Source organism: Bufo gargarizans, chromosome 4, assembly GCF_014858855.1.
Source record: "Bufo gargarizans isolate SCDJY-AF-19 chromosome 4, ASM1485885v1, whole genome shotgun sequence".
Taxonomy (NCBI): domain Eukaryota; kingdom Metazoa; phylum Chordata; class Amphibia; order Anura; family Bufonidae; genus Bufo; species Bufo gargarizans.
In genome coordinates, this window is record NC_058083.1 from 99,554,952 (window position 1) to 99,582,655 (window position 27,704).

General features: G+C 44.2%; 1 protein-coding gene across 1 annotated transcript; it reads right to left on the reverse strand.

Annotated features, from left to right (window-relative positions):
• Nucleotides 1-684: 684 nt before the first annotated feature.
• On the reverse strand, nucleotides 685-27,505 carry TM4SF20 (transmembrane 4 L six family member 20). The gene is made up of 5 exons (XM_044291008.1): nucleotides 27,320-27,505; nucleotides 15,173-15,238; nucleotides 12,875-13,026; nucleotides 12,675-12,680; nucleotides 685-994 (listed from the first exon to the last, which is right to left on the reverse strand). The coding sequence occupies exons 1-5, from the start codon at nucleotides 27,500-27,502 to the stop codon at nucleotides 685-687; spliced, it is 717 nt and encodes a 238-aa protein (XP_044146943.1). The 5' UTR covers nucleotides 27,503-27,505.
• Between the last annotated feature and the right edge of the window lie 199 nt (nucleotides 27,506-27,704).

Sequence of the window (27,704 nt, forward strand, 5' to 3'; positions counted from 1 at the left end):
GATGCGGAACCAAACCACGGTCTTCTGAATGAGCGCTAATTTTGATGATGTCAGGTTTGATGACATTACAGTGTGCATGCTCATATCAGTCCACACAGTAAGGCCTAGTTCACACTAACATTTTTTTTGCAAGTGTAAGAGTCGTTTTTTTGTTTTCCATATACAGTCCTAATACGGAACCATTCATTTCAATGGTTCCGCATTAAAAACGGAATGTGTTCCGTAAGCTTTCTGTTTTTCCGTTGAAAGATAAAACATGTCCTATTATTGCCCGCAAATCACGTTCCGTGACTCCATTCAAGTCAATGGGTCCGCAAAAAAAATGGAACACATACGGAAATGCATCCGTATATCTTCCGTATCTGTTCCGTTTTTGCGGAACCATCTATTGAAAATGTTATGCCCAGCCCAATTGTTTCTATGTAATTACTGTATATGCCATACGGAAAAACGGAAACACAACGGAACTCAAAAATGAAACAACAGATCCGTGAAAAACGGGCCGCAAAAAACTATAAAAGCCATACGTTCGTGTCAACTAGGCCTAATGCAAAGCCATGGGATTGCCCAGAGGTTAACACACAAGAAGTGAAATGATACTATATATGATAATATATTTTTTTTATTGTTCTTAATCTCCACCAGGCATACTTTATACATGCAATTATATGAATTATTTTAGATTTAATCGTCTCTGTAGCCATAGTTGAAATTACCATTGGCATTGCGTTTTGAGGTTCCACAAAGGAAACCAAATAGACCTGCCACAATCTGACTTAGGGCCACTATGGCCTGTAGCAGCCCCACAATGGCCAAACCCACAAACACTGTGATGTGGATAATCTTCTGAGAGTCTTCATCAATTTGAAAATTTAGATCAAAATCGGGAAGCCAATTCTGTGCGAAGACTGTCACGTTGTTACCAACTGATGGAGTAGGTCGGCAGGTACCATTCGTAAACCAGGCCAGGTCAAATGTCAGGTTTTGGAGGTGACTGTAAAAATAAGAAGGTGATATTCTAAGTATACAAATAAAAGCTAAAAAGGTACAAAACACATACAAGTATATGCATGAAGGGGGCATTTATTAAGACCTGCGATTTCCACGCTGATCTTAAGTCCCCCTTTGCTGCTGGAGGAAGTGCCAAAGTTTTCCATATAAGGAACCATTAATTTCAATGGGTCCGCAAAAGATGAGGACAGCACTCCGTGTGCTGTCCGCATCCGTTGCTCCGTTCTGTGACTCCGCAAAAAATATAAAACATGTCCTATTCTTGTCTGTTTTGCGGACAATAGGCATCTCTATAATGGGCCTCCTGTTCCGTTCCGCAAATTGCGGAAGGCACACGGGACGGCATCCGTTTTTTGCGGACCGCAAAAAACAGCACGGTCGTGTGCATGAACCCTTATATAGAGATTCAGGTTTCTACATAAGTTTGGTGCTTTGTCCGGCAGGGCTCTTGCTGGCATAGATTCAAGCCATTTTCCACTCCAAAAACTGGAGTGGAAAATGATAAATATGCCAGGCTTGCCGGCCTCCCCATCCAAGCTACTCCCCCTTTTCTTGCTTGCTTTTTACTTCGGAAAAGTGGTTAGAACGGGAAAAGGTCACAGATTTTGCCACAGAAATGGCACTTAATAAATATCCCTCAAAGTGTATGTAAGTAAATGTGAATTTCCATGTACTGTCTATTCAGACATTTCATTGATCAGGGTCTCCTTGTTTCGTTGTATAACTGCATTTCTATTTGAGGTTTGTTTGTTTTTGTCTTTTTATGTTTGTTTTTTGCAGAATGAGCTGCAGGTTTTTAGGCATTATATCTTAGAAGCATATACTTTAACATTTCATTTATGTTATTTTTTTTATGTAAAATTAAATTCAGATTTTTTTTATTTACACTTTTTTAATGCTATAATCCTACAATAATTTGTTTGCATTTGGAGATACCAAATATGTACACATTTTTTAATTATGGGGACTTTAAATGTGCATTTAACAATTTTTTTTTACAGATTCAGTAGGATACGTTAACTATTATATACTTTTATTTATTAACTATTATCTTTTACTGTAATGTCACACTGCAACAGTACCTTGGAAAAGTATTCACCCCATACCCCTTGAACTTTTCCACATTTTGGCATGTTACATCCACAAACTTCTATGTATTTCATTGGGATTTTATGTGATAAACTAGGGGTAGGCAACCACCGGCCTCCAGTTGTTGTAAAACTACAACACCCAGCATGCATAATTGCTCTGCTCTTCTCAGAACTGCCATAGAAATGAATGGAGCATGCTGGGAATTGTAGTTTGGCAACAGCTGGAGTGCCGAAGGTTGCTGACCCCTGTGATAGACCATCACAAAGTGGCCAGTATGTGTGAAGTGAAAAGAATATGATACATGGTGTTCAGAATTTTTTATAAATAAAAGTCGGAAAAGTGTGGCATGCATTTGTATTCAGCCCCCTTGTACTCTGATACCCCTACATAAAATCCAGTCTGACCACTTGCCTTCAGAAGTCACCAAATTTTTTTAATAGTATCTTTTTATTTAAGTTTAACAAAAAAGCACTACAAACACTCCAATTGCAGACAAGCTACAAGTAAATCCAGTACACTAAATTACATGGGATCAGTCACAGCAGCTCCCTTTGCCCTCAGGTCAGAAGGAGCCCAGCACCGCCTGCGTCCTCCGAATCTCCTCCTTTCATCACCGATAGATTGCCGTAATCTCGCGATGCGCGAGCTCGCGCATGTGCAGTTCTTTCCCTGAGGCTGATGCCAGCACAGGAAAGGAACATTATACCGTCACTGCACATGCGGACAGGTATATTGCGAACATGCTAGCGGCGATCTAGCCGTGCATGTCCGCAGCTCTATAGCCCAAAACTTGGAGACAGAATCCCTTTAATGTTCAATGAAATATGAGTTGGGTCAAAGTCATCAATTAAGCAGAGACTCGACTTGGCCCAGTTTACACGAAGACCCGAGAAGCTACCAAAATAATCCAGTATTTGAAAGGGTGTCTAAGGACTTCCCTGGATCATCCAGGTATACCAACATATCATCAGCATATAATGAGAGATTTTCTGATATTCCAGCTATTTCCCAGCCTTCTATGCCTGAGTTGGCGGAAATGAGTATCGATAGAGGTTCCATTATTAATGCAAATAATAAGGGGGAGAGAAGACAGCCCTGTCTAGTGCCTCTACCTAAGGGGAAGGAGTCCGATGTGTCCGTTTACCCTGACTCTCGCCAAAGGGGATTTATAGAGCATCTGTAACCAGCGCAGAAATTTTGCGGGGAATCCTATTCGATCCAGCACCGCCCACATAAAGCCCCACTCTACTGAATCGAAAGCTTTTTCATTGTCTAAGGAGGCGATAGCCCTCATACCTCGATTGTCATGGTTGACCTGAAGATTAGTGAACAAACGTCTTAGATTAATATCGGTAGACTTCCCTGGCATGAAACCCGACTGATCTACCCCAACCAAGGAAAGAATTACGTCTCTCAATCTTAAAGCCAGTATCTTCGCAAAGATTTTGACGTCAACATTCAGAAGTGAGATAGGTCGATAAGAGCTACACTGTTCAGATGGTTTTCTCTGCTTATGAATTACTACTATTATTGCCTCAGAGAAAGAAGGAGGCAGCGAACCTTGGTCCAGCGCATATCTCAAGAACTTCCCTATTCTATTCACAAGGTCCTTAGAAAAGCGCTTATACCATTCAGCTGGAAACCCATCGGGACCCAGGGTTTTTTGGTTGCTAAAGAGTTAATGGCTATTTCAATCTCATTATCTGATATATCTGCCTCTAAGGCCTCCCTGTGGTTCCTGTCCAGAGAGGGAATATTAATACCTGCCAGAAATTTGGCAATCTCTCCTGAAGTGCACGTGATCTTGGGGGCATACAAATTTGCATAGTAGGAGGCAAACTGACGGCAGACATCTCTAGGCTCCTTCAACAACACACCCTGATCATTCAGAACTCCCGCCACTACCGAGCCAGATACGCTAAAGCTCTACCACATTTATCACCATCTGAAAAAATGGTTTGTCTCTGATTCAAGAGTTTCTTCTGGGCATATTCAGTCAAATGTAAAGTAAACCTACGCTGTGCGTCTAGCCACATAGTCTGCTTCTCAGAACACGGATCTAGTATAAATAGCCTCTCTCTGTCTGCTAGTTCCATCTCTAGTTTAGTCCGCTTGATATTCAATTCCTTTCTGTGAGTTGCTATAGCGGCAATCAATGCCCCCCTCATTACTGACTTAAAAGCGTCCCATTCAACCAGGAGATTCGTAGATCCTTCATTTTCTAACCAGTAGTTTCCCATAACATCTAGGCTATCACTCACCACCGGTAAGACCTCGAGCCACATTGGATTCAACCGCAATTGTTATCGGCTGGAGCCAATGGCTGTGACAAAATCAGAAGGAGGAGGGCATGATCCGAAACACCTCTCGGCAGATAATCACTGGACCTGATATAAGGAGATAAATCTCCGCTGACAAAGGCCAAATCTATACGGGATAGTGAGCCAGTGGAAGCCGAATAGCACGAGAATTGTGTATCTGTGGGATGAAAATAACGCCACGTCTCTATCAGATCATAGGCATTAGCCCAACGTGACATCGCATTGTTGTGTGAGGCCTGGGGATTCAATCTATCCCGTTCTGGATCTAAAGTGGCATTGTAGTCGCCCATAATAATGCAGGGCGTTGCTGGAAACATTGCTATTTTAGCTATAATTAAATCTAGGACTTCCCTGCGTAATGGCGGAGAGATATAGAGACCCACAATTAAATACTGCAGCCCTCTAACACTAGCATGTAGAATCACATATCTACCATAGGGGTCTAACTGTACGGAAAGTATTTGAAACGGGAGACTCTTAGCAATTAAGACAGAAACTCCTCTAGCATGATTTGAATATACTGCATGATATGTAGGGCCTATCCATGGACGTGCGTTTATTGCAGTAGCACTATATCTAGGTTATTTCTCTTCAGATAATTAAGGACTAGAGACCTTTTAATCTTATTATTAAGACCCCTGACATTCCAGGAAAGCAGCTTAATTAACGCCATTTTTCCCACCAGAGAAAGAATATCCAAAATCTTAGCCTGATGAAGGCACATTCACACACACATACACACCATATTAGATAACCTTCCAATACGAACGCCCTCCCGAGTCCACCCCCACCAAACCTTCCCATCCCACCCTGCCCAATCCTTCCTAACACGGTTGCGCCTGGAGCCCTGAACTAGGTAACTTTTGGGTATAGCAGCCCTACCCTAACTCATTCGGTGAACTTGTATACCATATAGGTACCTTAATGAGAGAAAGCAAATAGACAGTTTCTCCTATAACAGTGCATGTTGGTTCAGGGTGAGTAACAAAATGCGGTGAAACATAACACCTCTGCCCCCCTCAATATTCCTATCAGCAATGTACAGTAATCTGACATTTAATCAATTATTGGCTTTTCCAGTTGTCACCGCCAGAGTTCATTCCATCAGTGATGAGGACTTGCATTCAGATTCTTGTCAATCCAATCTGTAGCTTCTTCCGGAGTATTAAAGAAACAAACAGTTTCTCCATCTTGCACCCGCAAGCGGGAAGGGTAGATCATTGCATATTTCACATTTTTATCTCTCAGTCTTGCTCGGACCTCAGTAAACTGTTTTTCTTTTCTTCTGGACCTCCACAGTAAAGTCTGGGTAGAATGACAAGCGGACATTTTCATATGTGATGTTGCCCTTCTGTCTGGCAGCTAGAAAAATAGCGTCTCTATCCCTGTAATTCAGGATTTTCATAATGAACGGCCTTGCAGGGGATCCTGGTGGTAAGGGCCTGGTTGGAACCCGGTGCGCCCTCTCTATAACAAAGCAACTGGAGAGGGTGATAGATGCAGTACCTCTTTTATGAGTTGTTCCGCAAATATTTCTGGGTAGACCCCTCCACTCGCTCCGGTAGGCCCAGAATACGGACGTTGTTGTGTCTGCTAAGGTTTTCAGCATCTTCTGCTCTGGCTTGTAGCATCTGGACCTGCTGTACCAGCTGCTTGGTGTCATTTCCAACTGCTCTAGACGCATCTTCCACGTTGCTTACTCTGCTCCACTGCAGTCGTTCTCAGCAGAGGCAACAGGGACAAGAGACTCCTCACTTTCTTGCTCCGTCTGACTCATGGCATCCATATATTGTTTACCAGTTTATGGAGCCACAGTAGATGTTTTGCGGCCCATAGAATTAGTCCACAGAAACTTGAAAGGCTAGCTGAGCCTGCTGAGGTATGACACTCCTGCAGGATATCAGGGAATTGCTTTATCTGAACCAGCAAGTCTTGCGTTTCAATCAATCAGACTGTCATCAATGCTAACACTGTAAAGGGGGGTAGGTATGTCAGTCCCACCATCAAGTGCCCAGATATACTTCAAAAAAGTCCTCTAGCAGACCTAATAGGATGTATGTAGAGAATCTCCTAGTAGGAGGATAGCAAGAGGTTCAAACTGGCAGTATTCACAGGGGGGAGACGTTCATACACACTGCTCCGCCGTCCCACTTCGTCTGCCGGATTATAGAGGAGCGCTTCAGTGCACTAGCTCTGCAGGCAAGATGGCGCCCACCACGCGGCTTCTCTCCCGCTACAGCCGTGGATCGCGTGAGTCCAGCAGGCACCGGCAGCAGCCTGGGTTAAGCTGTCAGCCACTGTCGGGATGTTGTACCTGCAGTGTGTATTCTACGATCCTTGCCACCGCGTCGTTCTTTACTCTCCTCCGGCAGCTACCCCCTGCTCTCTCCTTTGCGCCGTCTGCTCCTGCAGTATGACAGCCGAGCTGCGGCGGTAAAGTCCATACGATGTGTCCCTGATGTTTAGGGGACCTGATGTTGTCAATGTGGGCTCAATTAACCCCTATTTGCCAGGTGTTCGTCGGGTAATTAACAGGATTTTGCAGGAGCACTGTTACTCTGCTTCCTCACACCATGTTGGTTCGGCCATGCCCCCCCAGAAGTCACCTAATTAGTACATAGAGTCCACCTAATTTATTCTCAGTATAACTACAGCTGTTCTGTGAAGGCCTCAGAGGTTTGTTCGTGATTATTAGGCTACTTTCACACCAGTGTTTTTGCTGGATCCGTCATGGATCAGCAAAAACACTTCTGTCATGATAATACAACCGTCTGCATCCTTTCTGAACAGATACATTTGTATTATCTGTAACATAGCCAACACGGATCCGTCATGAACACCATTGAAAGCCAATGATGGACGGATCGGTTTTCTATTGTGTCAGAGAAAACGGATTCATCCCCATTGACTTATATTGTGTGTCACGATGGATCCGTCTTGCTCCGCACCACATCACGGACAGAAAAACGCTGCTTACAGCGTTATTCTGTCTACAATGGGGACGCAACCAAACAGAACGGAATGCATTCTGGCGCATTCCGTTTCATTTAGTTTAGTTTTGTTCCCATTGACACTGCATGGAGACAAGACGGAGGCGTTTTCCCCCCGCTATTGAGATCCTATGACGGATATCAATAGCGGAAAGGAAAAGTGCAAGTGTGAAAGTAGCCTAAATGATTAAATAGCATCATGAAAACCAAGGAACACACCAGACAGGTCAGGGATAAAGTTGTGGAGAAGTATAAAGTATAAAGAAGTGTAAAGTAGGGTTAGATTGTAAAAAAAAAAAAGTATCTCAAGCTCTAAACATCTTATGGAACACAGTTCAATGCATCACCTGAAAATGGAAGGAGTATGGCACAACTGCAAACCTACCAAGACATGGCCATCCACCTAAACTGACAGCCCAGGCAAGGAGAGCACTAATTAGAGAAGCAGCCAAGAGGACCATGTTCACTTTGGAAGAACTGCAGAGATCCACAGCTCAGGTGGGAAAATTTGTCTGCAGGACAACTATTATTAGTGTACTCCACAAATCTGGCCTTTATGGAACAGTGGCAAGAAGAAAGCCATTTTTTAAATCAAGCCATAAGAAGTTCCATTTGCAGTTTGCCACAAGCCATGTAGGGGAAACAGCAAACATGTGGAAGAAGGTGCTCTGGTCAGATGAGACCTAGGTTGAACGCAGAACGCTATGTGTGGCGGAAAAAATATCACTGCACATCACCCTGAGCACACCATCCTCACCGTGGAAAATGGTGGTGGCAGCATCATGCTGTGGGGATGGTTTTCTTCAGCAGGGACAGGGAAGCTGGCCAGAGTTGATGGGAACATGGATGGTAAATCCGGGAGGAAAACCTGATAGAGGCTGCAAAAGACTTGAGACTGGGGCGGAGGTTCATCTTCCAGCAGGACAATGACCTTAAATATACAGCTAGATCTACAACGGAATGGTTTAGATCAAAGCATATTCATATGTTAGAATGGCCCAGTCAAAGTCCAGACCTAAATCCCATTGAGAATCTGTGGCAAGACTTGAAAACTGCTGTTCACAGTCGCTCTCCATCCAATCTGACTTGAGCTATTTTGCAAAAATGTCAGCCTCTAAATGTGCAAAACTGGTAGAGACAAACCCCAGAAGACTTTCAGCTGTAATTGCAGCAAAAAGTGGTCCTACAAAGTATTGACTCAATGGGGCTGAATAGAAATACACGCCAGCCACATTTTCCAGATTTTTATTGATTGAAAATTTAGAAAACTATGCATCATTTTCTTTTGACTTCACACATATTTGCCACTTTGTGTTGGTCTATCACATTAAATCCCAATAAAATACATTTAAGTTTTTTGAGTGTAACATGAACAAATGTGGAACAGTTCAAGGGGTATGAATACTTTTTCATGGCACTGTATATGACAGTATACAATTCACAGGCAGCCTTCTAAAGCATACCTGGATATGATTTAGCAGACAACAGCATTGGACAGAGCTAGGAGCCCTCATTACCCTACAGTTTGGGCACTATGGTTGGCGGGTATCTGCTGTTTCAGAGTGGCCCGGGGCTAGTTGCTGCATCCTAAAATGCCCAATTTGATTTTCATCTCTTCACAATTGAATAAAATATGATCAAAAAGTCACACAATCCAAATGGTATCAATAAACACTACAGATCGTCCCGCCAAAAATGAGACCCCCACACAACTCGGTATACATAGCTATAAAAACGTTATAGGGAAATATAAAAAATATTTTGCTTCAAAGTTTACATTTTTTCGGTATTAAAACACAAGACAACCTATACAGGGAGTGCAGAATTATTAGGCAAGTTGTATTTTTGAGGATTAATTTTATTATTGAACAACAACCATGTTCTCAATGAACCCAAAAAACTCATTAATATCAAAGCTGAATATTTTTGGAAGTAGTTTTTAGTTTGTTTTTAGTTTTAGCTATTTTAGGGGGATATCTGTGTGTGCAGGTGACTATTACTGTGCATAATTATTAGGCAACTTAACAAAAAACAAATATATACCCATTTCAATTATTTATTTTTACCAGTGAAACCAATATAACATCTCAACATTCACAAATATACATTTGTGACATTCAAAAACAAAACAAAAACAAATCAGTGACCAATATAGCCACCTTTCTTTGCAAGGACACTCAAAAGCCTGCCATCCATGGATTCTGTCAGTGTTTTGATCTGTTCACCATCAACATTGCGTGCAGCAGCAACCACAGCCTCCCAGACACTGTTCAGAGAGGTGTACTGTTTTCCCTCCTTGTAAATCTCACATTTGATGATGGACCACAGGTTCTCAATGGGGTTCAGATCAGGTGAACAAGGAGGCCATGTCATTAGATTTTCTTCTTTTATACCCTTTCTTGCCATCCACGCTGTGGAGTACTTGGACGCGTGTGATGGAGCATTGTCCTGCATGAAAATCATGTTTTTCTTGAAGGATGCAGACTTCTTCCTGTACCACTGCTTAAAGAAGGTGTCTTCCAGAAACTGGCAGTAGGACTGGGAGTTGAACTTGACTCCATCCTCAACCCGAAAAGGCCCCACAAGCTCATCTTTGATGATACCAGCCCAAACCACTACTCCACCTCCACCTTGCTGGCGTCTGAGTCGGACTGGAGCTCTCTGCCCTTTACCAATCCAGCCACGGGCCCATCCATCTGGCCCATCAAGACTCACTCTCATTTCATCAGTCCATAAAACCTTAGAAAAATCAGTCTTGAGATATTTCTTGGCCCAGTCTTGACGTTTCAGCTTGTGTGTCTTGTTCAGTGGTGGTCGTCTTTCAGCCTTTCTTACCTTGGCAATGTCTCTGAGTATTGCACACCTTGTGCTTTTGGGCACTCCAGTGATGTTGCAGCTCTGAAATATGGCCAAACTGGTGGCAAGTGGCATCTTGGCAGCTGCACGCTTGACTTTTCTCAGTTCATGGGCAGTTATTTTGCGCCTTGGTTTTTCCACACGCTTCTTGCGACCCTGTTGACTATTTTGAATGAAACGCTTGATTGTTCGATGATCACGCTTCAGAAGCTTTGCAATTTTAAGAGTGCTGCATCCCTCTGCAAGATATCTCACTATTTTTGACTTTTCTGAGCCTGTCAAGTCCTTCTTTTGACCCATTTTGCCAAAGGAAAGGAAGTTGCCTAATAATTATGCACACCTGATATAGGGTGTTGATGTCATTAGACCACACCCCTTCTCATTACAGAGATGCACATCACCTAATATGCTTAATTGGTAGTAGGCTTTCGAGCCTATACAGCTTGGAGTAAGACAACATGCATAAAGAGGATGATGTGGTCAAAATACTCATTTGCCTAATAATTCTGCACTCCCTGTACAAATGTGGAATCTTTGTAATCGTACTGACCCAGAGAATGAAGGGCACAGGTCAGTCTTACAGCATATAGAATGCCGTGGGGACAAAACCCGTAAAACTGGTGGAATTACTTTTTTTCTAATTCTGCCCCATTTGGATTTTTTTCCCCATTCCACTACATTCTATGCTATATTAGGCTACTTTCACACTAACGGCACAGACCTCCGGCAGGCTGTTCCGTCGGGTGAACAGCTTGCTGGATCCATCTTGCCGCTAGTGACCGTATAGTGGGGGCAGAGTTCCGGCAGAGGCACGGCGAGAGGCTGCTGGAATAAAACTACGACATGTCCGACATTTATTCCGGCAGCCTCTTGCCGTGTGCTGCCTTGCCGGAAATCCGCCCCTGCCCCTATTATAGTCAATGGGGACGGAGCTGCAGTCCGGGGGCACACGGTCACTAGAGGCAGGACGGATCCGGCAGGCTGTTCACCCGACTCAACAGCCTGCCAGAGGTCCGTGCCGCTAGTGTGAAAGTAGCTTTAAATGGTGGCATTAGAAAGTACAACTTTTCCAGCAAAAAACAAGTCCTTATGGCTAGTAAATTAAAAAATAAAAAAGGTTATGGGTCCATGAAGAGGGAAGAAAAAAATAAAATGCAAAAACATAAAAACCTCCGGTATTCAAGGGGTTAATGGTTGTTAGACGGGTGCACTCCTGTGTAGATGGCCATTAAAAAGGGCCCATTGGGATATTGACTGCTAAAACTAGAAAAAGGCATCTATACTAAACGGGGTACTGCCAAGAAATACACCGCCCAATTGAGTTCCTGGATTGAATTTCATGGCCTGTTGGAGATGAGGATGGAGCCCTCATAAATACATATCACAGATAACGGGGGGCGAAGGGTCGTCAGAGCTTATCATTACCAAGCCATTTGAGGTTAAATACAGTGATGTTATGCTGCACGGGGGGAGGGGAGTATTTTGGGTGGGATGCAGATATTGGATGGACTGATTGTAGTACCTATCTGGCTCTAATCATCTATATGCTGTGGGTTAGTCCGTGCTGTTGTACGGTGTTGTAGCTTTTTATTTGAAAATGCTATGAAAAATAATCTGATACAAAAAATAATAATAATATGGGCCCATTAATTCAATGGAGTCCACGTGGCCGTGAAAATGGCGAAAAATAGGACATGTCCTACTTTTTGACGGCCGGTATTCACTGGCTGTTAAAAAAGGGTCATGTGAATATCCCCATACACTTTGGTTTTAAAAACTGCTGTTTTTCCCTGTTGTGTGAATGTAGCCTTATCCCTAATCCACAGGACAAGTTTGATCTCTGGGGGACCAACAGTGGGGACCCCTAGCAATCACGAGAATGGGGTCACAAGTGCTTCTGAACTGACTCATGAGAACGGAGCGGTGGTGCATATGTGCATCCTCCTCTCCATTCACTTCTATGACACTGCTGTGAGCACTGTACATAGTAGTCTCATAGTAGTGAATGGAGCAGTTGACATGCATGCACACCACCGCTCCACTGTCATAAGGTAGTTCAGCGCCACTTTTAAACCCCAGTTCTCTTCGGACACCAGAGATCAAAGACTTAGGCCTGTTTCACATCTGTGTTTAAGCAGATCCTCAGCATATTTGTCGGGTTGCGCCTGGCAGTGACAGGGTACATATTTGCCTAGAGGCCTAACTGATGTAACTGGGCCCCAGCGTAAAATTTGTAGATGGGCTCAATGACGACCATGTGTCATTTTCAATACTTGTGTCTTTTTTTGTGGCAGCAAAGTCACTGGGCCTCCTCAGACACCAGGGCTCAGGTGCGATTTCTACCTCTGCATCGATTATATCTACACCCCTGAATTCAGGGGGACATTTCAGAGTCTCCCAGAACGTAGAGCTCTAATGTGGTGAGAACCTAGCCAAAATAAGTTAATTTTTAGGAATGTGTGAACTGATCCCATCAAAGAAGAAGGATAAAGCTTTTTGGGGATTGCTTCCTGCTATTTCCAAAAACAAAACAAAAATGTACAAGTGAAGACTACATTTGAAATGTGTCGTAAAAACCTGACCTGACAGTAGTAGTAAATTTACCTGAGATTAACCAGCGTGTAATCACAATAATCCAAAGTATTTTTTCCTTTCTCACAGATAAGAGGTCCTTTACTGATAGCATAGATGGATATCACAGTGCAGTAAGCAGATCCTATAATGCTAACGATACTCAAGAGCGAGGAGGTCAGCATCTGTGGACAAAGAGAACACGCTAAATGCTTTATCACAGGTGTTACAATGGCGTGATAGATGAATAGATATGAGAGGACCAAGGAGCAGTGAGTAAAGAGCATATTCACCACTCCTTGGGGCCTCCTGTCCTCTGAAACTACATTCACATGACAAAAAAAATGTCCATGAAAAATGGACACACTGTCACACATAGCCATTAAAAACGGGCATAAAAAACGTATGAATGCAATTGCTTTTTTTTTTTTTTAAATCACAACCCCTGCAGTGCCTTTTGTATACAAAATGTCCCCATAGTGCACCCTGGACATCAAATCCCCCCCCCCCCCCCCCTTAATTGTGCAACCAGTATGGTTAATACCCCATTAGTAGCCCCTAGTACTATTAATGCCCTTTTTAGTGGTCGCTAGTATTTTGAATGCCCCCATTAGTAGCCTCCAGTATTATTGAGAGTACCTTTAGTGGCCCCCCAGTATAAATAATTACCCATTAGTGGCCCCCATGTATTGTGAATGCCCCCATTAGTTGCCCCCTGTATTACAAATGTCCCCATTTGTGGCCCCCAGTAATTTAGCTTTTTGTCTTGAGTAAAAAAAAAACTTCATCCACTTGAACATGCAGGAGACACTCTCTCCTCATTGGATGTGCAGGACAAGACCTGCGCTCTCATCGTGATGATGTATCACAGGCCCGGATGCATCCACTCCAGTGAAGTTCAGTGAAGTGGATGCAGCAGGACCTGCAATACGTCATCACGCTTGGGAGTTCAGGTCCTGTCTTGCACATTCAACGAGAAGAGAGTGTCTCCTGCATGTTCAAGCGGATGAGGTTTTTCTTTTTTGTTTTGTTTAGTTTTTTTTACACAAGACAAGCAAAATGACTGCATTCATAATGCTGGGGGCCACTAATGGAGACATTTGTAATACAGGAGTGCACACCCAGTGAAGAGCGAGTGTCCCATATGCATTCACTCATGCCAAAGGATGCACTAATGAGCGCTTGACAATTTTGTCAAAAATTTCTCGCTCTCTTTCGCTATGCCTATATATGATATCTCGTGATTTAAAAAGCAGATACCCCACATTGTCAACAGATGACAGTGGACTTAATGACATCTGTATTGGCCTGCTGGAGGCCTAGATAAGGTTGGTAGCAGCGCACAGACAAGCCTCTATATACATGTAGCATGAACCACCTTGAGCCATGCAGTGCGTTTCCAATAATGCTTTTTAAAAGAACTAAAGAGCCACAACACCAAAAAAGAACAAACACATTGGGGGTCATTTATTATCAGATATACACCAATTTTTGAAGTATATCTGGTGCAGATTGCGGCGCAAAGGTCAACTGCGCCACAATCTGCGACTTTTCCCAGCTCACGTCAGGTCTAAAAAAGGGAGAGTGGCGCAGGCGGGGAAGGGGGCAGGCCGGCAGGCCCGTCTCATCATTTTCTACACCTGTTTTTTTTTGGCGTAGGAAATGACCTAAATCTAGGCCGGCAAGGGAGCTGGTGTAGATTTATTCAGGCGGTGGATACGCCTACGTTTTGTAGAGGCCTGCCCCTATACATAACTTAAGGGCATCTACCGCCAGCGCAGGGAGTATTAAAGACCGGCACCTAAAATGCCAGTCTTGATAAATGACCCCGAAATGAAATAAATGGATAAATGACATGGAAACACAACAAGACAATTTTTGCAGGCTGCTCTCTGCTCTGGCTAACTGATGGAGATCCCAGATGAGAGACTACCCTCTGTTACAGGCATCCTCAAACTGCGGCCCTCCAGCTGTTGCAAAACTACAACTCCAAGCATGCCCGAACAGCCTACAGCATGGATGTCAAACTCATGGCCCTCCAGATGTTGCAAAACTACAACTCCCATCATTCCCTGATAGCTGTAGTATGCCCAGGCATGATGGGAGTTGTAGTTTTGCAACAGCTGGAGGGCCACGAGTTTGACATCCCTGGCCTACAGGTCTCAGCCTACAGCAGGGCATTGTGGGAGTTGTAGTTTTACAACAGCTGGAGGGCCGCAGTTTGAGGATGCCTGCTCTATTAACTCAGGATGACCTCATATGGTAATTGAGGATGGGTTTTCTAAAGCAGACAACCTAATTTTAATTGGAAATGAATGTATATATACTTACACCTGCCCTATTATTACAGCTCCCTTTCTTCCTTGCTGCCAAGGTCATTGATACGGCTGGTAAAACCTACAGCAGAAATTGACAAAAGGGGACAGTGAGCTGATGTTAATGGCAATTAATGTGCATACATAGGAATGTGTAGTCAAGATACAGATGTAGCAGAGGTAAAAGGAATTAACGCGTTAAGTAAACAATAGCAAGAAAACCACACCACGTGCTGTCCACATTTGTATGTCTGTTCTGCAGTCCTGCAAAAAAGATAGAACAAAAAAATGCATACAACAAGGAAGTCACATGGACATCATTCGTATTTTTTTTAGACCTGGATTTTGCGGACTGCAAAATGTATACAGTCATATGAATGTACCGTAAGTCTAAAGCTACATTCACACAACTCATCACTGCTGTTTTTAGAACTACTGCAGTCTATGGAGCTATTCACATGGCATTTTTTTCTTTATGAGACCGTTTTTAACTGTTGCTTACACAGGAGTGCACCCGTCTAACGGCCGTTAAAAACAGTTACACTAGTAAATAATGGCCTTTTAGTGGTTAGTATTATAAAAATAATACCACATCCACTTCCACACGCCCCGACACTCACACACCTGTTCCCCAAAGGATGCAGAAGGACCTGATGCCCCCAGAGGGGTGAAGTTCATCACAGGTCCTTTCAAGTTACATCCTGTAAGGAATGAGTGTCCCCTTAACTTGATGCTGCAGGCCTTTTCATACGTCATCATGCTGAGAACACGGGTCCTGTCATGTGCATCCAGTGAGGATCGAGTGTCACTGCTTGTTCAGGTGGATGAGATATGCATTTTCTTTTATTAATATCAGCATTAGCAGGGATCGAGGGGAAGGCGGGGGAACAACTGGAGGCCATTATATATGTATGGGGAACAAATATATACACACTGCCTGTCCCAAAAAAAAGTTGCCACCTGGATTTAACTAAGCAAATAGTTATGAGCCTCCTATTGGATAATTACTGTATGGGCGAATATCTTTCAGCTGGCAACAAGTTATTTAACCCCAACTGGTGCAATGAGTTGCTTCTCATTTCTTAAACATCCATGTCGAAAGACACATCTCATGGTTGTGGAGAAGATGTTAGTCTGTTTGAGAAGGGTCAAATCATTGGCATGCATCAAGCAGAGAAAACATCTAAGGAGATTGCAGAAACTGCTAAAATTGGGTTAAGAACTGTCCAACACATTATTAAAAACTGGAAGGATAGTGGGGACCCATCGTATTCGAGGAAGAAATCTGGCGGGAAAAAATCCTGAATGATCATGATCGGCGATCACTTAAACGTTTGGTAAATCAAATTGAAGAAAAACAAATTTGGAGGGACATTTGCAATACTTAAAGGGGTTTTACGGGATTTTAATATTGATGACGTGTCCTTAGTTTTAGTTTGTAAAATATTTTATTGTACAAATCAATAGAATGTCATACTTTAGGTACAACAATGGCATCACATTATGCTCAGCATAACGCACAGTAGTATTGACATATACATAGATCAAAGCAACGAATTTGTATCGCTACATTCGAACAATAACTGAAACAACAGACAGATATTAATGTCACATTAGCCATGTCACACACCCTCCTAGCGCCGATCCCAGGGCACAATTAACAATATCTACTAATTATCCCTCAGTACAGAGGACCTACAAGCGAAGACATACCCAGATAGGGCTCAATCAATCAAAACCTCTCAACTTCTTCCACGCCCCCCAGACCTTTTCAAACCTAGTAGCGTTGTTATGCTCCCAGTGAGCTATTTGCTCAAGCCTATAAACCTGGTCGCACCGAGCCATCCAATGCTGGACAACGGGCACATTCCTCGACTTCCAGTTGGAAGCAATAAGGAGTCTGGCCACTGCCAGAAGTTGTTGCTGAAGGCAGTTCGTCTGCATTGAGTTGCAGTTAGTCGGCTTAAGGCCAATTAAGCAGTGTCTTGGTGCCAAAGGGAAAGGCTTATCCTGCAGTTTGGAAAGAAACTCACAGACCTCCTTCCAAAAGGGTTTTATTAAGTAGCAATCCCACCATATATGTTTAAAAGAGCCTTCAAATTCAAGGCATCTCCAACACAATGGCGAGGAGTTAGGAAAGATCTTGTGCAGTTTCATGGGGGTATAGTACCACCTAGTGACCATTTTAAAGTAGTTCTCCTGCAGCCGTACACACCTGGAAATTTTATTGGTCTGTGATAAGAGCGTCCTTATTTCAGTATCAGAAAACGTGGTTCCCAGGTCCGCCTCCCAACTTTTAATGAATGAGGGGGCAACTGTCTGAGGAGATTCGAGTAAAGAGGCATATATTCTGGATATCTTTTTATTTGGTTCTCTCCTCTCCAAGGACATTCGCTCAAATTGAGTATGAATACTCCGGTTCTGCGTTAATCTTCCTGCCAGTGCCTTAAGTATATGGGCATAGTGAAATTGAGTTAGATTCCCAATTTGGGGCTGTAGTGTAGAACTATCTTCCCCCTCAGGAGGTATATCCAAAATGTCAAGAATTGAGGTTGAATTTGCTTTGTGTCTTTCATTCAGAGTGGATCTAAATTCCGGGGAGGAGTCCCATAAGACATCTCTAACCTGCAGCAGTGGGGAGATCAGACCTGGGACCAGTTTCTCAGATATACCAGCAAACCATACTTTAAGCGTGTTACGTATTAGAGGAGTTGTCACTTGCTTCAAGGAAGCTTGCCTGTGGCCTGTCATTAGAGCTAGGGAACGTAAGGGAGTACTAACTAAATCTTGTTCCAACCCCACGTCTAGCCTTTCTGATGGGCAGCGTATCCATTCCAAAACCCTCAATCCATGGACAGCTTTATAGTACAGGAGGAAGTCAGGGATCCCCAAGCCACCCAGCTTCTGAGGTTTGATCACTTGACTGTACGGCAATCTAGGTCTGGCACTGCTCCAGAGGAAACGCGACAGAATCCCTCTCAGTTGGGTGAAAAATTCTCTTGGAATAAAAATTGGTAGTGCCTGCAGATAGTATAAGACCTTTGGGAGGATCAATGATTTAATTAAGGTCCTACGGCCAAACCAAGACGTAAATGGGAGGTCCCAAGATGACATCAGTTCTTTAATCATTCGGGGGATGTTCCTAAAATTTTCCGCATACATCTGTGAGTAATGGGCAGTAATTTTCACCCCTAGGAAGGGTATGCTACTATTAGACCACTTAAAAGGGGTACTACGTTCTAGATCAGCTTGTAGTTGCGCGTCAAGAGTAACATTTAAGACCTGTGACTTGGTGAGATTTACTTTAAAATTTGATAGATAACCGAAATGCTCCAGTAACACATGAATCGCTGGAAATGCTTCAATAGGATTCGTAACAATGAGGAGGAGATCATCCGCAAATGCGGCAATCGAATGGGTCATCCCCTTGATAGACATTCCCTGGATCTTTTCATTACGCCTGAGAGCCTGCAAAAGCGGCTCCACTGACAGAACAAAAAGGAGCGGTGAGAGGGGGCAACCCTGCCTGGTGCCATTGCTAATCTTAAAGGGGGGGGACAGTACGCTATTGACAAGAACTCTGGCACTGGGATTGTTATACATAGCCATCACTACTGCAATAAAGTCTGAAGGAATGCCAAAAACTTGCAATGCCTCATTCATAAAGGTCCAATCCACTCTATCAAAAGCCTTCTCGGCATCTGTGCCGAGAAGGACTAATGGAGTGGCAGAGACATGGGCATGGTGAATAATATTTATCAAACGGGAGATATTCATTCTTCCTTCCCGTCCTCCCACAAAGCCCACTTGCTCCATATGGATCAAATGTGGCAGTAACGTCTGGAGGCGAGAGGCTAGCATCTTGGCTAATAACTTTAGGTCTGTGTTAAGCAGGGATATCGGCCTATAGCTAGCGCATAGCGAGGGGTCTTTCCCATCTTTGGGAATTATCGTAATTTGAGCCGCTAGCATATGCGGATGTAGTGGTTTACCTTCCCACAGTGAGTTACAGACCAACAGAAATCTAGGCAGGAGAGTGTCTTGGAAGGAATCATAATATTTCATCGGTAGTCCGTCCGGACCTGGGCTCTTATGCAGGGGGGAATTTTTAAGGGCTTTCTTCAGTTCTGCAGAAGAGAAAGGGCGGGACAAGTCCTGGGACTGTTCACCTGTCAGCTTAGGGAGGTCTAGCGATGCCAACCAATTTTTACTCTCAGAGAGCTTAGTTACCCGGTCTAGTGGCGACATCCCTTGGCTCAGATTGTACAATTGGGTATAATAGTCCGTAAAACAAGATGCAATCTGCTCCGTTTGATAGACAGTTTGCGCTGTGGGGGACTGTATTTTCTGTATATAAGATTGGGCCTTGCGTTTTTTAAGTTGGGACAACATGAACTTAGAAGCCTTATCACCGTGTGCATAGTATTTAAACTTAGCGGATAAAAATAGTTTAGCTGATTTGGTGTTCAATAAGTTCCGCAATCGCGATCTAAGGAGATCCAGCTGTTGCAGAACTTCAGCCGTTAGCCTTTTTTTATGCAGCAATTCAGCTTTGGAAATCTGACTTTGCAGATCCACTACTTCCGCCTCCCTACGTTTTTTAAGGTATGAGCCTAAAGATATGAAGTGGCCCCTCACCACTGCCTTATGGGCCTCCCATATCGTCCCGGGAGTTATGTCTGGGGAGTCATTGAGGGTAAAGTATTCCTCAATTTTCTCCCTCATATTGTCCACATGTTGCTGAGTATGCAAAAGAGTTTCATTGAGTCGCCAAAGCATTTCTCTTTTTGGAATATTAGGCATTTGAAAACTCATGAAAACCGGTGCATGATCCGACAACAATATGGAACCAATTGAAGTCTTAGTACAATAAGGCAGTAGTGAGGTGGACACAAACACGTAGTCTAATCTTTGATAAGACTTATGCGCTGGCGAGTAGTAGGTATAGTCTTTTTGTCCCGGGTGATGCGCCCTCCAGCTATCCACTAGTCCGCTATTACTGAGATTATTTTTAATAGATCTCAGTGATCCATATGAAACCGATGATCTACCAAGAGAGGTATCTACTTCAGGGGAGATGGCAACATTAAGATCCCCACCCAGGATTATCGGGCCCTCCGCGAACCCCTGGAGCAGTGCCAAAGTATCCCTCAACCAAGCCGCCTGAGCCGTGTTCGGAACATATATACTACCAAGCGTGTACATTTGTTGTCCTATCATACCCTTAACGAAAATGTATCTACCCTCCGTATCTACAAGAGATGAACGCACCTCCAGGGGGACATGTCTGTGAACTGCTATACTAACCCCTTTAGAGGCAGATAGCGACAAAGTACTATGAAACCACTGGTTATATGTCATGTGACTCAGCTTAGGTACATGATTCGACCTGAAATGTGTCTCCTGAAGAAGTAAAATACTAGCTTTAGATTTTCTCATCTGAGCACAAATCTGTCCCCTTTTGGTAGGCGCGTTCATCCCCCGCACATTAAATGAACATATACTGGTTATAGCCATTCACAATAAAGGGTACATGAGCTAATGTAAACCGACCAGGAGGGTATTGCTAGACCACCCAATATAAAGGCATATCTGTCTGAAACAGCCCAACAGAACAATATTGGGAACAACAAACAAAAACAAAAGTAAAAGTAAAAGTAAACGGACGCTGACACATCCAAAAGTATAACTCCTTGAAGGAACAGCTGATGATCCACACAAAATACCGTGGGGATCATGGGCGTAGGCTGCCACCTAGAGGATCTAGGGAGTTGAGCAGGCTGCCACTGCAACATAGGACCTGTAAAAGAAGCTAAACAATAAAAGATACATATCTAATAACCTTCCATGCACAAATACTGTATACTCAGTCATTATCCTGTGCCGGACTACTAGAGCGGAGCTTCTCCAACTTTCTCCTGTGCCGCTGAGGTCGTCCCGCGCCCACCGGTGTCCACGGGGCTATCAAAGGTAATGCTGGTAGTTGAGTCAGCTCCTGGACCGGGTTCCAGTCGTCTATCTGTAGGTCATCTATTTCCAGCTTGTCATAGACTCTCCTGAGGTCGGCGGGTGACCTAATCGTGATCTTCCGGTCCGGAAAACTTATCAGTAGGCCGAACGGGTAAAGCCAACGATAGAGAAGTTTGCGCTCTCTCAAAATGTCCAGTAAGGGCTTAAGCGCCTTCCTCTTCCTTAAGGTCAATGGCGAGAGGTCTTGATAAATCAGAATATTAGCTCCTGCAAACGCCACATGTGACTTTGCCCTAGCTGCTTTGAGCACATATTCTTTTGCTTGAAAACTAAGCAGCCTACAAACAATGTCTCTTGGGGGCTCCGTCGGCCCAGGCGGTGGACGCAGGGCTCTGTGTGCTCTTTCCAGAGTAAAATCTACCGCGTCTCCCTCTTGCAGTAGGCTCTTGAAAAAGTCCATTAGGGTAGACATAATAGTGTCTGCCTGAATAGATTCTGGGAACCCTCTCAGTCTCAAATTGTTTCGCCTACCCCTATTATCCTGGTCCTCGATCTGGCTGTATATAGAATTCAGATGGGCTTGTGCATGGTCCATATTATGTGAGACCGCCGTGTTAAACTCTACAATAGCCGCTTGTGCAGTCTCCAGCACCTCCACCCTGTCACTCTGCTGCTTAAGATCGCGTTTGAACTCTTTAAGTTCCGTGACCAGGGGGTCCAATGCTTCTGACAATAGCTGCCTCATAAAGTTCCTAGAAACAGGTAGGTCCTCATGAACCCCAGGCGCTGCCGCTTCACTGCCCGCTCCGTCCTCTGAATCGGAGGCCTCCGGCGTCTCAGCTCTCGGCGCCATTTTGTCACTGCGCTTTGCGCTCTGAGGGGCCGCTTTTCTCACAAAGCGGTCCAGATCTCCTTGTCCTGGCAGGGCTTTGCCGGTTCCAGGGGTCTCCTTCGCCTTGTCTCTCGTTATTTTGCCCATGTTGGTGCTTTAAAAAGGAGTTAATTAGGCCTGCTCAACCACGATCCTCTGCAGAGCTCACACTCGTGCGTGCATCCGGCTCTGCAGCTAGGCTCCGCCCCTGATGACGTGTCCTTAGGATAGGTCATCTATATCAGATTGGTGGGAGGGGGGTACAACATCAGCTGTTTGAGATTGCCGGTGTCCGTGTTTTGCATATCCACAATTTGCGGACCGCAAAACACTTGCGGACATGAGATTGGACCCTTATACACACTCCCCTATTATTTTAATATGGCCAGACCATTGTACAAAACACTTATTACCTTCTGTGTCACCCCTATCTCTTTATAGATTGTAAGCTCTTGCGTGAAGGGCCCTCATTCCCTTTGTTTTAATTGTTGACTTGAATCCCATGATTGTAAAGCGCTGTGGAATACGTTGGCGCTATATAAAGAAAGATTATTCTACGAATATCTGTACCCCGATTACTCATTGTAACCGGCCGGACTGACAGGAAGTGCTCACTTAGTGTGCACTTCCTGTCAGTCCGGCCGGGTACAGCAAATGCTCCTGTATCACGGACCGGACAGAGCTCGGCCACGCTACACCCGAGGTGGGTGGGGAGAAAGAGAGAGTGACAAGGGAGGGAGGGAATAAAAGAGAGAGTGACAAGGGAGGGAGGGAATAAAAGAGAGAGTGACAAGGGAGGGAGGGGGAGAAAGAGTGACAAGGGAGGGAGGGGGGAGAAAGAGAGTGACAAGGGAGGGAGGGGGGAGAAAGAGAGTGACAAGGGAGGGAGGGGGGAGAAAGAGAGTGACAAGGGAGGGAGGGGGGAGAAAGAGAGTGACAAGGGAGGGAGGGGGAGAAAGAGAGTGGGGAGGGAGGAAGGGAGGGGGGAGAAAGAGAGTGGGGAGGGAGGGAGGGAGGGGGGAGAAAGAGAGTGGGGAGGGAGGGAGGGAGGGGGGAGAAAGAGAGTGACAAGGGGGGAGAAAGAGAGTGACCTTCCCTGCCCTTTGCGTACGCCGCGTGCCGTGACTTCACGTGGAGGCACTGGATCTTGGGTGAGTTCCCACACTTTTTTTCCCAGGACTTGACCCCTGTTGTTTCCCCTGTTATATGCTCAGCAGGCCTATTGGGGTGTAGTTAGACATCCTAGACACTAGAGGGAGATAGGGAGCCCCTAGTATAAATGTCCAGGCCCAGACAGGGAGGGGTTAGGTCATAGTCAGGAGTCTGTGGAGACAGAAGTGAGAAGGCACCAGCCCAGGATATGCTGAGGGCCTCCTCCTGACATGCAGCTAGATAGTACAGGCTTCTAGTTGCCACCAGGAGGCTAGTGGAGAAGTACAGCCTGCCTGGAAAACCCAAATCCAGTTAACACAGAAGAAGTAACCCCAGTAGTAGGGATGGACCTCCTGGGAGAAACCTGCAGCCACCTTCAACCCAGCAGAGCCAGTACAACCAGCTCAGATAAGTAAGCTGATGGGCAGAGGTACTACAGAATAAGAGCAAGGGTCAATACGGGAGGAAGATTTATTACCAAGGATTAAAGCCAACATTTAGGCATCCGGGCCTTGGGATCCAGCCAGCCAGAATAGCTGTGGGGATGGAGCAGCCTTGTCTGCGAAGCATTAACTCTTTACCCTCCAAGTATCTTGCAGGATTATTACCCGCCATATTAAGAAATAAGCCTGATGGTGGAACATTGTTTTATCAGTGACTGCATCACCAACTGTATGTACAAAGTTTGGACTGTTTCAAGTAAAGCAAAGTTTGGTTCACCGCAACTTGTGTTCCTCACTTATTACTGCTAGAAATCGGTGTGCCACCGTTACAGGCACTGGCGTCACGATCCTTAAAGGGACCTTGCCCCAGGCACTCAAAACACCTGCAACATCCAGGGCACCTCATCCACCATCAGGCCTGGTCCCTACATACAGAGTGTGCCCCAGAGGAACTTTGTGTCAGCCTCTCCTTCACTGCCGCATGCCTGCCCAGGGTTCTCCTACAAACAGTGAGTAACCCTCGATTGCCCATAACCGTGACCTCACTTTGCAATACCCTGCAGGTCTGGCGTGCTGCACAGTGACGTACCAGGCTCTCCATGGGTAAAGCTAGGCGGAGCAGTGAGCCCAGTGATGTCACCAGCACTAAAGGGAGGGCTTTCGCACTGCCCTAGGCTGTAAAATGGCTAGAGCATCGCTAAAGCCCACCCATCAGTGCACGTGACGTCACTGGGCCCACTGCTAGGTGGAAGCCTCTGCCTAGCAGTGTAAAAAATATAAACAAACATGAAATGCTCCGATGCTCATATCAGGGGGGCTGCCTGGGTGAAAATGGGGATAAGTCTGGGTTCAGCTCTGAACCTGGACAACTCCTTTAAATGGGGCAGCAAGTGCGTGGATTTCTGCAAACCCCATTTAGGTGAATGGAACTGATTTTTAGTTGCAGAAAATTCTGTAACAAGATCCGCAGCGTGTGAAGGCACCCTCATTGCATCCCTTCCCTCCCAGAATTCCAGAGGAGTATGTTTGGCCTATGAATCTCCTCACACTGATTAAGGTGCTCTCTCCCTAAGGAGAATAGTTCCCCCCTGGCGTGGACACAGGCCTCTCACCCAGTTAAGCCAGTACTCTATGCTCTGCACTGATGAGGGGCAATCACCCTGAAACAGCTGTCTGAAGATGAGGTGCTGGCTTATTTAATATCCAAGTCATGTCTCAAGGCTTATTTTAAGAGCTGAACACTGACTTATAGGATAGCTGCCTTACATCCGGTGGCATTAGAGGCAAAGCTTGTTAAGAGCTCATTTGCAGCCCTTTCCTCCCAGAATTCCCGAGGCGCATGTATGGCCTATTAGTCTCCTCACACTGATTAAGGTGCTCTCTCCCTAAGGAGAATAGTTCCCCCCTGACGTGGGCACCCTGATAGAGAATGCAAAAACCTAGCAAGATCCCATCAGGTATGACAACAAGTGTAATGGATAAATATGTTATGTGCCAAGCCATAAAATTAAACATCAGAAACTTTAATCTGCCAGGTGAATACAGGGAGCGAGAGATTGTGGCTGGATTGTTTCTGATGATATTGCGTGTTTTTATGATAAAATGCATAATACATTAGTATTTATTATCACAACCAGTCGGATTAAGGTAATTACATGCTTTATAACACATCAAACATAGATAAGAACAAGATCCATTAACAGAAAGTAATGCTAACTGAACCTGTACAAAAGTGTGGACTATGTACTAAAAGTCATAGCCATAAAACAGAATAAAAAGCACTGCACCCTATGTCTGGTGGTCCTCCTAGAAGAGGAACTGGATTCCTCATATGTTCTTCTTCTCAGGGGATCTCTTTACAGCATATAAATGTATTCCCTGTATCTGATGCAGTTTTATTACCCCACTGAGTATGTGGAAGTTGCAGATGAACCAAATCTTACCATTAGAAGTGGTTTTTAAAGAGGTTTTCTGGGATTTTAATATTGATGACCTATCCTCAGGCTATGGTTCCAACAATTTAATAAAATGATATTGTGTGAAAGTACACAAGATCGACTGCCCAAACTGCAACCTAAAGCCCACTCATTTATCACCAAGTGACAACATGACAATTTAACCTAAATAGCGCTGATGAATGGCAGGAAAAGTCTAAGGCATATTGGTTCACCATAGACTTTTTCCAGGGTGTGGGTGCCCACAGAGAGGGCTCCATAGGTTCGCCACCACTGGCCTAGGGGGTAAATAATGAGTTAGGAGAGAATTATACCATATTCTCCACATCTCAAATTTGGAGGGACATTTGCAATACTTAAAGGGGTTTTACGGGATTTTAATATTGATGACGTGTCCTTAGGATAGGTCATCTATATCAGATTGGTGGGAGGGGGGTACAACATCAGCTGTTTGAGATTGCCGGTGTCCGTGTTTTGCATATCCACAATTTGCGGACCGCAAAACACTTGCGGACATGAGATTGGACCCTTATACACACTCCCCTATTATTTTAATATGGCCAGACCATTGTACAAAACACTTATTACCTTCTGTGTCACCCCTATCTCTTTATAGATTGTAAGCTCTTGCGTGAAGGGCCCTCATTCCCTTTGTTTTAATTGTTGACTTGAATCCCATGATTGTAAAGCGCTGTGGAATACATTGGCGCTATATAAAGAAAGATTATTCTACGAATATCTGTACCCCGATTACTCATTGTAACTGAAATCCCTGACTTTTTATATGTTCTAAGCGATGCATCTAGTATTATTCCTGCATGATGTCTTATTAGATGGTAAATAACTCTTAATAAAAGCCCAAAACACTTCATCAGCTATATGCTGATGTGTACCCTCGAAGGAAAAGTTTAAAACAGAAATGGAGAGAATTATGATGATTTGATGATTATTGAGTGTAGATTAGCATTCAGGAGATCACAGGAGCCCCTGGAGATTGAGCCGTCAGACAGCTCAACTGACAGCATTCTGCAGCCTACTATATATTGTAATATATGCAAGCTGCAGATTGGAAACGATTTAGAATTTTTAATGAAAATAATTTTAGTCCAAAATTCACATAATACAATAAAAATAAGTTGCCAACATTGTGTCCATAGCTTTGACACAGGTCAACAATTTAAGTGGCCCACACACATTGATGTTGACGGAGCCGCAGACAATTCTTTGTCTATAGGGGTGCTCCTAACTCTGCTCTAACAGTAAATATTGGTGGAAATAAGTATTGGAATCACTAAATTCTACATGATGGATCCTTTGTTTTGCTGCTGGAAGATATGCTTCTGCCAGGAATGCCTGGCAGTGAATTTTTTCCTTCTTCCCAATAACATAAATATGAATATTTGGTTAGTGGGAATGCCTAGAAGATCCCTGTTGACTGAATAAGTAGTCCACTCTAGCACCTATCTTATGTGTATAGCCAGCTTTAAGCTATTCCTGCTGGTCCCACTCCTTCTGCCGAGCAAGCATGTGTTCTCATTGGGGATAGGTGAGTAAGCTGATGCCGGATACCTATTTGACGATGGACTATCTACCCTGAGAACAAAAGGATTGGGCATTTTGAAATCCAACATTCCCAACCCCTCTTTTACCCCCTTAAGACATCTGCCGACAGGTAAGAGTTGAGGTATCCCCATGCACATTAGATGGTCTGCCAGTTCATCTAATGTCTATGGCCACCTTTATTGACATTGATTTTTTCTCCCGATACTCACAAGTAAGCCTCCGCCAACCAGTCCTGGAAGCCACCACTCGTAACATGAAATTGGACTATAGAAGAGTTTCCCATCTTCTACATAATCAGCAACAAGTGGAGTTAAATTAAATGCGATAGCCAACAAAGCCAGCACCAGCAGAAAAAAACCATTGCAGGACGACCAGTTTTCTGTGCATGTCATGTTGTTTGAGAACGGAGTAACCTGTGAGTGCTGAAGACTAAATACGATCAGTGCCAAAGACTAAATATGATCAGTGCTTCTTAATGACCAAAGTTAAAGTTTACTAGAGGAAAAATGTATCAGAACAATTAAAGCGTATTTGAAGGGTAGAGTCCACAGAGAGGAGGAAGTAAATGGCTAAAGCTTTGAATTTATACTTAGT

Excerpts from the sequence above, each read along its gene's own strand:
- TM4SF20 (XM_044291008.1), bottom strand. The coding sequence starts at position 27,502 with ATGACATGCACAGAAAACTGGTCGTCCTGCAATGGTTTTTTTCTGCTG. Across the intron at positions 15,239-27,319 it reads TGGTTGGCGGAGGCTTACTT|GTTTTACCAGCCGTATCAAT; the intron begins GTGAGTATCGGG and ends TTTCTGCTGTAG. Across the intron at positions 13,027-15,172 it reads GCTGTAATAATAGGGCAGGT|ATGCTGACCTCCTCGCTCTT; the intron begins GTAAGTATATAT and ends CTTTGTCCACAG.